This window comes from Galleria mellonella, unplaced genomic scaffold, assembly GCF_026898425.1.
Source record: "Galleria mellonella isolate WM207_F2 unplaced genomic scaffold, CSIRO_AGI_GalMel_v1 utg1267, whole genome shotgun sequence".
Classification (NCBI taxonomy): Eukaryota; Metazoa; Arthropoda; class Insecta; order Lepidoptera; family Pyralidae; genus Galleria; species Galleria mellonella.
In genome coordinates, this window is record NW_026441987.1 from 1,726,640 (window position 1) to 1,737,215 (window position 10,576).

At 30.2% G+C, this 10,576-nt stretch overlaps 1 protein-coding gene across 1 annotated transcript; it reads right to left on the bottom strand.

The window, feature by feature from the left end:
* Positions 1-97: 97 nt before the first annotated feature.
* On the bottom strand, positions 98-10,470 carry LOC113522286 (zinc finger protein 239-like). The gene is made up of 8 exons (XM_026907967.3): positions 10,157-10,470; positions 9,774-10,077; positions 5,054-5,203; positions 4,370-4,517; positions 4,008-4,132; positions 2,963-3,082; positions 2,218-2,359; positions 98-1,498 (listed from the first exon to the last, which is right to left on the bottom strand). Exons 1-8 carry the CDS (start codon positions 10,283-10,285, stop codon positions 1,066-1,068), a joined length of 1,551 nt encoding a protein of 516 aa, XP_026763768.2. The 5' UTR covers positions 10,286-10,470; the 3' UTR covers positions 98-1,065.
* Between the last annotated feature and the right edge of the window lie 106 nt (positions 10,471-10,576).

Sequence of the window (10,576 nt, forward strand, 5' to 3'; positions counted from 1 at the left end):
TATTCATAAAAAAATAAAAACATTATATATATCTAATTTGTGACAGATCTTTTCAAATCCATATTTTATATAAATTAAATTAATAGCTCTGTACTCAGTTATGAGACAAAACAAAAAAACAAAAACATTAATTTTGTTTTCTCAATGATAGCTAATGCATAATATCAATTAAATATACTTAATGTAAAACTGTTGCTTTAATAGTCTTGTAAAGCCTTTTATAAGTAGGTAATAAATAAATTAACTAAGTTAACAGAATTAGTTAGTAAATACATTTCCATAAATTGCTTTATAGATAAAGATATAAAGAGAGATTCACAGAGAATATAATAAATTGTAGGTAATACTACAATCATAATTATTTTTTCACCCAGTTCAACCGGTTTTAAATTTGTGTAAACCAAATTTTACAGGATATTTAAATGTTTGCCCTGTAGTAGAAAATCTGAATACTCAATTATTTATATTTCATCAAAAAGATCACAATTTTCTTAAATATTATTATGATATACATGGGAGTAAAATCCTATCAATAAATAAAAAATTAAAGATGTGCAGAGTAGACGAAGATACCACTTACACATATAATAGACCGTAATTACGCCACTGGAGCGGTATTATGAGTTAATGACCAAGTATCTACCCATGCAAAGTTGGGTCAAGTCACTAGTATAAAATAAATAAATATACTCAAAAATAAAATCCATGATGACAGTTTTTGGCGTTAATCAGATCTTTGCAGTCTATTAATAGAGTAACACAACACTATTGTATTACTGATTTCAGCTTCTATTAAAAAAAAAAAGTAAAAAATAATTGTAATTATAAATAGGCTATAACTGTTTAAAATAGTGTATAACTCAAATAATAAATTATGCTTAAAATAAGTTAGGCCTTAGTGTTTTAAAGATAAATTTACAGGTTAATAACTGTCGAGTTAGTGATATCTCAACACGTATAGATTAGGTAACCGAACTAATATGATACATTTTTCAAACCGCATTTGTTTTTGAGGTAGAATAAAAATACAGCATTGAAACGTAAATTAAAATACATGGCACATCACTAGGACTCGTTACATTTATCTGTTTCATTTAAAATATGAGTTTGTGTTAACTTTTCTTCGATGTTTACATTATGGTTATGGTGAAGTGGTACTTTTTGTATGGCATCATCTACAACAGTCCACAGTTTACTCCTTCCATTATCTAATACCAATTTATAATGATCAGAAGAAGGCACTGGGGCATTCGCTTTCAAATGGTCCCTTTTAAAATGTCGACTCAAATGGCTGCATTGAGAGAATTTCCGATCGCATATTTTACACTGGTACTTCTTTTCGCCTGTGTGCACTATTTTGTGTTGTTTGAGGGCTGATGAAGTGTAGAATGTTTTGCCACACTCGCATGAGTAGTCCCTTTGCCCTTTATGCCGTTTTAAGTGCACGCTGTACGCACTGCATGTGACGAAACCACGGTTACATTCTTTACAATTGTACCTGAAATGCGAAAATGCAATATTTGTATTAAGGATTTAAAAGTTTTTTACTCTTATCAAACTCTTTAACGTTTCGTAATATGTACGATGGTAAAACATAGCATTGTACAAGTGCAAAGTAATGATATGTTTATGCAATTAAATTATTGATTGCAATCAATCAATAATTTAATTGCAGAGACCCGAGCTCAGCATTGAATCAATATTCAATACTGAGCTCGGGTCTCTCCCTATACTACTACTTTTGTGATAGTATCGCATACATGACTAATCAGACAATGGCTTTCCATGCTCATGCATGCATACATCCAGAATATCAATAATTTTTGGCCTAATAATTTCTATAACACGGGTAGATTCGTTTTAAATATCGTTAACGGTTTTGATTTTTCTCTGTAGAGGATATATCTTTTTTTTTTTATAAATCTATTACTATCACTATCATTCGATTTAAAATAATAAATCGGCAAATTCCAAATTTTTCACCTCACTATTATTATTTTTAAAAGTTTCGTAAGTATACATTATATTTTAATATAATAATTACCGGTTTAATTTACATGTCACTATTTTTATTATATCTAGCTCTAAATACTGTATTCTATGTACCAAAAGTATAAGAATGTGTATAAGTTAGAATAGGTATTTAAGGCCTTTGATATTTTAATTTAAGAAAGTAAAAAAACTCATAAAATTAATGTTTTAAAAATATATACTGACCTAATTTCCTTATTATGAATTCGCCTATGTATGGATAGGTTACCCGAAGTAGCAAATGTCTTGGTGCAGAGGGTGCAGGAGTATGGCTTCTCACCATTGTGAATGCGTTGGTGTACCATCAAATCGGCCTTAATTGGAAAACCTGACCATTAGAGAAATAAAAATTGTATTGTAGAATTAAAAAAAATACGGTGTTACAATAGCAATATGATCTATTTTTTATAATTCACAGATTTTATTAGTTGTCTTGCACGGACAGTGTAATATTAATGGATTAGTATAATTACTATAGCAGATTATATGAATGAAACATTGTGATTCTTAACATCCTTGAAAACATCATCATCGGGGTCAATTCAGAGATGCTATTGTTTCTCTAAAATACTTTTTTTTTATTTGATAACACAGCAAAATAACTATGCTAGAGATAATTGTGAAATTTTTATTAGATTTAATTCAAAGTTATTATAAAGTTAATTTATAAAAATAGTACTTTCGTGAAACTTATCTAATTAAAATTTTAAGCTTAGAGAGAGTGCTTCAGCAATTCTGAAGCCATCACATTCTCCTGATTATTATCATATCTATGTGTTATGTACATGATAATAAAGAATAATAATAATAATTATTATTATATCATTCATTAATCTATTCCTAAAGGGTATCACAATAATGATTTTATGACGAGACATATTTTCTGTAATATTTTATAGATTGCCATTGATACGAGAGAAGTTAGCCATACCTTTTCCACAATCTTGACAAAGAAACGGTTTATCCCCGTTGTGTCTTTTCATATGTATGGACAGTTGTGCACTCTGAATGAAACTTTTGAAGCAAATATCGCAACTATATTGTTTTTCACCTGCAAATAGATATAAAAATATATTTTTGTTTTATTTTGTATATATTTTTTATGATACTTAAAATGGTAAACAAGCTGGCGAACAACCTAATGGAATGTAGCAACAATCACATTTTGATATGGACAGCACCAGGACATCATAACATATGGTATACTGTGATTCCCGTAGGAGTCCTCTTGCATTGCTATTCCTGAGAACTATGGTTTTATATCCATCTGAATGTATAGATATTTTTATTATTATTATATTTCTTATTGATATATAAATTAGAATATATTTCTAAAAATCATTTCATAAACAATAAAAATCTATAAGCTTTACAGCTTTCGATACATAAGCTTTTTACAAATTTAAATCGAATCATTTGGCGTTCCATTGTTTCTGCCTACCCTAATGGGAGACAGGCGTGACAGATATGTATATATATATATATAGACAAATTTAAATAAAATTTTTAATACCAGAAGACTTGTGACTGTATAGAGATAAAATTCACATATTTACATATTTATTTCGTGAAATTCGTTAAATAAAAATATCATAAAAATTATACTGACAAATCAATAGAATAATAATAAAACTCGTCTGCTTCAGTACCTCTGTCTCATTCGTGTTTCTGCCATGAAGCAGTTGTTTGCATGGCTGTGTTTCGGTTTGAAAAGTGGGATATAACTATGAAATTAGAGGATACAGAGACATAATATCCTAGTTCTCAGGAATAGCAACACACGAGTATCATGGGCGACATAGTTAATTTACTACATACATACATACTTTGTTACTCTCTTTTCAATATATTCTGTTCTGTACATGACTAAAGGCGACTGTTATCACTTTCTATCAGACCCACCTAGCCCAGCATCAGATAATTTGGCATTCTAAGTTGTATAAGAAAAGCACATCTCATTTTAATTGCATCCTTACCAGTATGTATTCGTACATGGTTGACAAGCCCTGTGCGTCGGCTGAATCTTTTAGAGCAGAACTCACAGTGGTATGGAGTATCGCCACTGTGCACCTTTTTGTGTTGGAACAAAGCACTGTGCCCCCTGGAATTAATTTTTATTAGATAAATTAAACAAACATTTATTTTAAATAAGCTACATTATAGTTTTAAAGATATAAGAAATGCTTTGAGGTAATTTAAAAATAAAAAGGAATTGAAAAGCACTAAAAATGCTAATAATTTTTTCACTTATTTAAGATAATTTAAAGAATATTCTTTAATGTCTTTATCACTAAGTTTGTTCATAAACTATGGTATAATATTTCATAAATTGTCTAACCTGAATGTAGCAGGGCACTCTGTACATTTGTATGGTCTCATGTCTGTATGGCATATCTTGTGGGCTTTAAGATTACTTTTTGTACTGAGGAATTTTCCACAGATATCACATTGATGTGGTTTACGAGCATCTGATATACTGTCTGCATCTGAAATAATCATAGATATACAGGATATAAGGAACAGATTGGTAAAAACTGAAACTAACTGTTTCAGAGCATTATTCTGAACTGATAAGTAGTGGAAATTCTTTCTGGAAAATCTCAAAATTTTCTTCTGTTTTTGTTTTTCATTTAAAATCATTTAATCTATAACATTATGTCAAAATATAAAGAAATAATAATATTTTATAGTAAAATACTATGAAATAGCAAAAAACAGGAATATATTATTTATATATATATAATTGTAATGCAACGCGCGGAATCACGTGTGAGGTCAATGTCATAAAATAAAATATTTATTTTATTTTATGAATTATATGGCTGTGGTGCATTTTTGATGGGAAAATAATCTACTATCTGATTTAGATCATTCATCTGAATCAGCTGTTGTCGTTTTGGCCATCCTGTCCCTTCCACCCACTATATTTGAGTGAGGTTTTAAGGAATTTTGATTAGGACTTTTAATGAACATAAACATGTAATCACACTACTGGTACCAAAGAATATATGAAGTTTAAAACCTTTTTTCTTCCTTCCTCTTTTCTTTTTAGGTTTTTCCTTTTCATTGTCCAACTCTTGCTCACTTGTGTCAACATTGGGTCTTATTTCTTTCAGCAGAATATTATCTTCAGCATCCCAGCAACTGTCATCGGCATCATTAAAATTTGGTTCTGTAAGTAATATAAAAAATCATTTAGATATAAGAAAATGGATGTAAATTACAACTAATAGGATGGCCTATTAACCTAACAACACCATTTATATTTGTTAATATGATTTAATTTTAATTACTATGTTATTAATTAGTAAATATTAAGATTTCTATTCAGAAATACATACTGAATGGTCAAAAATATGGTCAAAATTATGAGATTAACTGGATGATGATTGTTATTGTAATATTATTTATATAAATTTTTTTTTTTTTTTTTTTTTTTTCTTTTTTTGTGGCGTTCACCCCGATATTAGGGTATTTTGCCAAGAACAAAACGGGGAAACGATAATAGTAATAAAAATACCTAACACAAACGAATTTAGAAAGGATAAGGATTAGGTCTAGGATATTTATAGGATATGAAACATATACTTGTACATATGAGAATATACTTATAAATATATAGGAAAAGCAATTGATGCAACTATAAATGTATTCATGTAATATAACTAAATCTTAATATTGTTATCATATATATATGAAGATAGTATTTTATAGATAATAGGATCATTGGAAGAAAGTAGAGTAAGAATAGAAGTTGGGAATGGAACACGGATGGATCGGAGATGATTAAAAAGGGAGGTGTGGTCAAATTTAGAACATGAGAAGAATATATGATTCAAGTCCGCCACTTCAGCACCGCAATTACACGACGAACTTTGTACAATACCAAGCTTGTATAAATGAGAAGGTGTGCATACGTGACCTAGACGCATACGAGTTATAATAGTTGTTGCGGTCTTTCCAAGCTTTAATTTACAAAACCATGGTTTGAAAGGAATATCGGGTTGTATAAGGCGATAAAATCTTCCTTTTATTGTACTTGTTTTTTCCCAATATTCCTTCCAGGCATACCTTAAATATATTTTTGGGAGACAAGCTAGGTCACTACAGTAATTATGATACGGATACATATCACCACAAGTTACAGCCTCTCTTGCAATAAGGTCAGCTTTGTCATTGCCGCTAATACCACTGTGTCCTGGTAACCAGGCAAAAGAAACGGAATAACCTCTCAACATGCAAAGATAAAGACTTTGTCTTATGTCACAAATAATGGGATAAACTGGTTTTGATTTAAACGGATATTTGGCTAGAGCTTGCAAAGAGCTCATAGAGTCAGTGAAAACTATTGCCTTATGTAATTTCATTAAAAGTATATATTCTACAGCTTTTAAAATACCATAACATTCCCCGGTAAAAACTGAAGACTCCGGTGGAAGTTTAATTTTTTGAACGATATTAAATTGTGAATGAAACACACCCACACCTACACAACCGCTATTGTCTGGTTTTGATGCATCAGTAAAGATGTAGTGCCATTCATTCCATTCAATGTCAGTTATAAACATAAATTTGGCATTCAATTCTGAATCATTTTTTAATAACCCAAAATCATATTTAATATTAGGAGATAAAACTAAAGATTGATATGAGCATTTATAAATGGGAAAACAGGACGATGTAAAAGTGGGAGATTCTATGGATTTATATTTTTCATAACTTTGTATTAAACATGGAGGTTTTTTATGTTTCCAATAAGATGAAGACGAAATAAAGATATGTAGTTGAGATAACTTTTGAATAAGCGGAGGATCAGATAATTGTAAACAACGAAAAAAGAAGCGATCAGATAGATATTGCCTTCTTAAAACCAAAGGTGGATCACCGACTTCGAGCTGTAAAGCATTGATTGGACTTGATTTCATTGCTCCAGAGATAATCCTCAAGGCCTTTGATTGAATTAAATCCAATTTCTTAAAAGCAAATGAACTTCCTGGAGCTAACAAAAAAGTTCCATAATCAATGACACTCCTTATAAGACCATTATAAGCAAGTTTTAGTGAAACGGGATGTGCTCCCCACCAAACTCCAGCAAGGCACCTAAGAATGTTGAGGTTACGCTCACATTTCGTAGAAATATAATTACAGTGGGACAGACCTGTTAATTTATTATCTAGCACGATACCTAAAAATTTAATTTCAGTCTTTATAGGAATGTATGAGTTATCATAAAGCACCTTAATTTGTTGCGGTGATCTCATTCTTGAAAACAAAACTACACTACTCTTGGTTACAGAAAGATTAAGACCATTTGCATCTAACCACGTTTTTAACAAATCTAATGAATCAGATAATTTGGCAGAAGCAGATTCTATGGACTTCGCAATAAAATATAATAAAAGATCATCAGCATATTGTAAAATTTTGACGGATTTATCAAGGAATAATTCTAGATCGTATGTGTATATGTTAAATAAGATTGGACTGAGAACAGATCCTTGTGGAAGGCCTTTCCATACTGTTCTAGATAATTTGGTATCTTCATCTAAATTCATATATATTGTTCTTTCTGATAAAATATTAATAATGAAATTAGAAAGCATTACCGGTACATTTAGAGCTTGTAATTTAGTTTTTAAAATAGAAATTATTACATTATCATAGGCAGAATTTATATCTAAAAAGGCTGAGAGGATTGACAAATTTTGTGAGAAAGCTATATGAATATCTGAAATAAGAATGCTCACATTATCTAAGGTGCTCTTACCTTTCCTAAAACCAAACTGGTTCGGGGATAGTAAGTTATTACTTTCTAAAAACCATTCTAGACGGTTTTTCACTAAATGTTCAGCTAGCTTTAGTAAGACAGAGGAAAGTGCAACAGGACGGTATGAAGATGGTTCAGAAGGTGGTTTATGAGGCTTTAGAAATGGTATAATAATCTGAGACTTCCATGAAGTAGGTATATTTCCCGAAATAATTATGGAATTAATTATATTTAAAAAGTAAATTAATGTCGCATCGCTAGCATTTTTAAAAAAGGAATACGGTACACCGTCTTCTCCCGGTGCAGAGTCTTTAATAGAAGCTAGAACACCTTTAAGTTCTACTAGAGTAAAAGGAGAGTCAAGTTCGAATAATTCGTCAGAGACGGATAGAGAAATATTGTAAAGGCATTCCGGCACATAACTAGGAGCAAGACGATCTAAAAATTTATTCGCTAAAGTTAAATCGAGTGCAGAACGTGATGTATGATCACTAAAGGCAGATCTGAATCTTTTAATATTATTCCAAACGACTGATGAATTAACTTCTGGACAGATAGAAGAACAAAATCTTCTCCAGCCTTCTAATTTCTTTTTTTTCAGTAGTTTTCGAGTAGAACGTGAAACTGCGGTGTAAATTTCAAAATTTTCTGGTGTCATGTAATTATTATAATTTTTTTCAGCCTCTTTACGATTTTTAATTGCTTCCGTACAATCTTTGTCCCACCAAGGTGGCGAGGGAATTTTCCCTGAAGCACTATTTTTAACAGGAAATAATAAATCAGCAACCTCCTTCATATTTATCATCAAGTCATTACAACATTGATGTTCATTTCCATGGTAAACAATAGGTAACTCCGATATTTTATTATCTAAATATTGTTTGTAAATATTCCAGTCTACATTTGATAAATTATATTTAAGCCGAGGACCACTCTTTCGACTTGAGGGAATGGAAATTGGAAAAGAAAGAATGAGGGGAAAGTGATCGCTTCCGAAAGTAGAGGAATGAGGATACCACGACAGTGAAGAAGCTAAATCAGAAGAACATATTGAAATGTCAGGAGCACTAAACCCTTCATTCGGTGCAGTTCTACGTGTTGGTACATCTGAGTTAATAATACATAAGTTGTAAGTGTCAATTATCGTCAGGAGTTTTCCACCATAAAAATTAGAAGTAGAACTGCCCCACGATTGGTGTTGAGCATTAAAATCGCCCATTACGAGAAAAGGTTTAGGTAAAATTGAAAATAATTGTTCTAGTTGTGAATATATTTGGCATGTAGGATCAGGAATATATAAAGTAACAAAACAGATACCATTTATAATTATAGCAGCTGCATTAATGCCGCTATATACAGGAAGCGAAAAAGAAGAAAAAGGAAGGGAGTTTTTGACCAATATGGCAACACCGCCATATCCGTCAGCTCTATCATCACGGAGACTTGTAAAGCCTGAAATCCTAAAAGGATATCCTGGCTTTAACCAAGTCTCTTGGAGAGCTATTATAAAAGGATTATATTTATTAATCAAATAAAATAAGTCTGATTTCTTGTTTGTTATGCTACGACAGTTCCACTGAATTATTAGGACTTTGTAATCCATTGTGAGAAGTTAATAATTGAGAAAATACATTGTAAATGGCATCGTTGGACGGTGGTATATATAAATTTTACTAAATACATTTTTAGACTTTAATTTTTTTTTTTTTTTTTTTTTTCAATATGCAACTATTTCTTTTAATGCTATATGTGTTGCCATTCCTGAGGACATTATTATTACATAAATTATTATTTATTGAGAATATCACTAATCAGAAATCTATAAAAAAGTAACATAATAAATTGTAATATATAAATAAATCTATTAATTTTAATAGTCCAATATGGAACCATTGTTATTAAATTGTTGAAAGAAATCATTAAAAAGAAAAATAATAAACATAGACAAATAATTTAAAACTGAATTTATACTCACCACTTTTAATGTCATTATTTTTTTCATTATCTCTAGTTACATTAGAGTTATGAGTATTGTTTTCAATATCACTATTAAGTTCATATTTCACCTCATGTTTTATTTCCTCATTTTTCATTTTCCTATCATTTGTTTCATCACAGTTGTCTGGCAAACTTTTAGATTCACCAACTTGTTTTGTCAACATATGATTTTTTAATTCCTTTTCACTATTTTCACATTGTATATTGAATGCATACGATCGTTTGAGTTGTCTTGTACACTCTTTGCATATTTGTCGTGGTAATCCATCCTTTTCATGAGGCTAAAAATACATTGAGTAATATTTAATAAAATAGATAAATTACATCATAATTTTACTTACGTTATATGTAAATATTAACCTTTAATTTTGTGCATTCAGTTAACATATCGCTGTAAAAGGTGTTCCTTTTAGCATAAAAACTAGTGAAAAGATCAAATGTTTGTTTGTTTGAATCAAGACAAATACGACATATCTTCGAGAAGTCCATAGCTACTGATTAAGAAGTTTGCTGTGTATTTATTAATAGGCACCAGTGTACTAAAAATAAAGCTACGTTATGTCTTTTATCGAGAAAGAAAGTAATTTACATTTCAAATACAAATTAATTAAATATAAATTTGTTTTATACTACAGTACAATGACAATCATGACAATAACACTACTCCATGTCATCAAGTTTGACAATGTAATGAACGTGTTAGATAAGTAAAGAATCTACATACTTATTCGATGACATTCACTTCAGTTTCAAATCGATTTACATTTATCCCATTAAATC

Bases quoted from the DNA above. Each gene is read 5' to 3' on its own strand.
- LOC113522286 (XM_026907967.3), bottom strand. From the start codon at position 10,285: ATGGACTTCTCGAAGATATGTCGTATTTGTCTTGATTCAAACAAACAA. The intron at 5,204-9,773 runs GTGAGTATAAAT...TATTACTTACAG, and splicing joins AAATAATGACATTAAAAGTG to AACCAAATTTTAATGATGCC. The intron at 2,360-2,962 runs GTATGGCTAACT...TCTAATGGTCAG, and splicing joins TTGTCAAGATTGTGGAAAAG to GTTTTCCAATTAAGGCCGAT.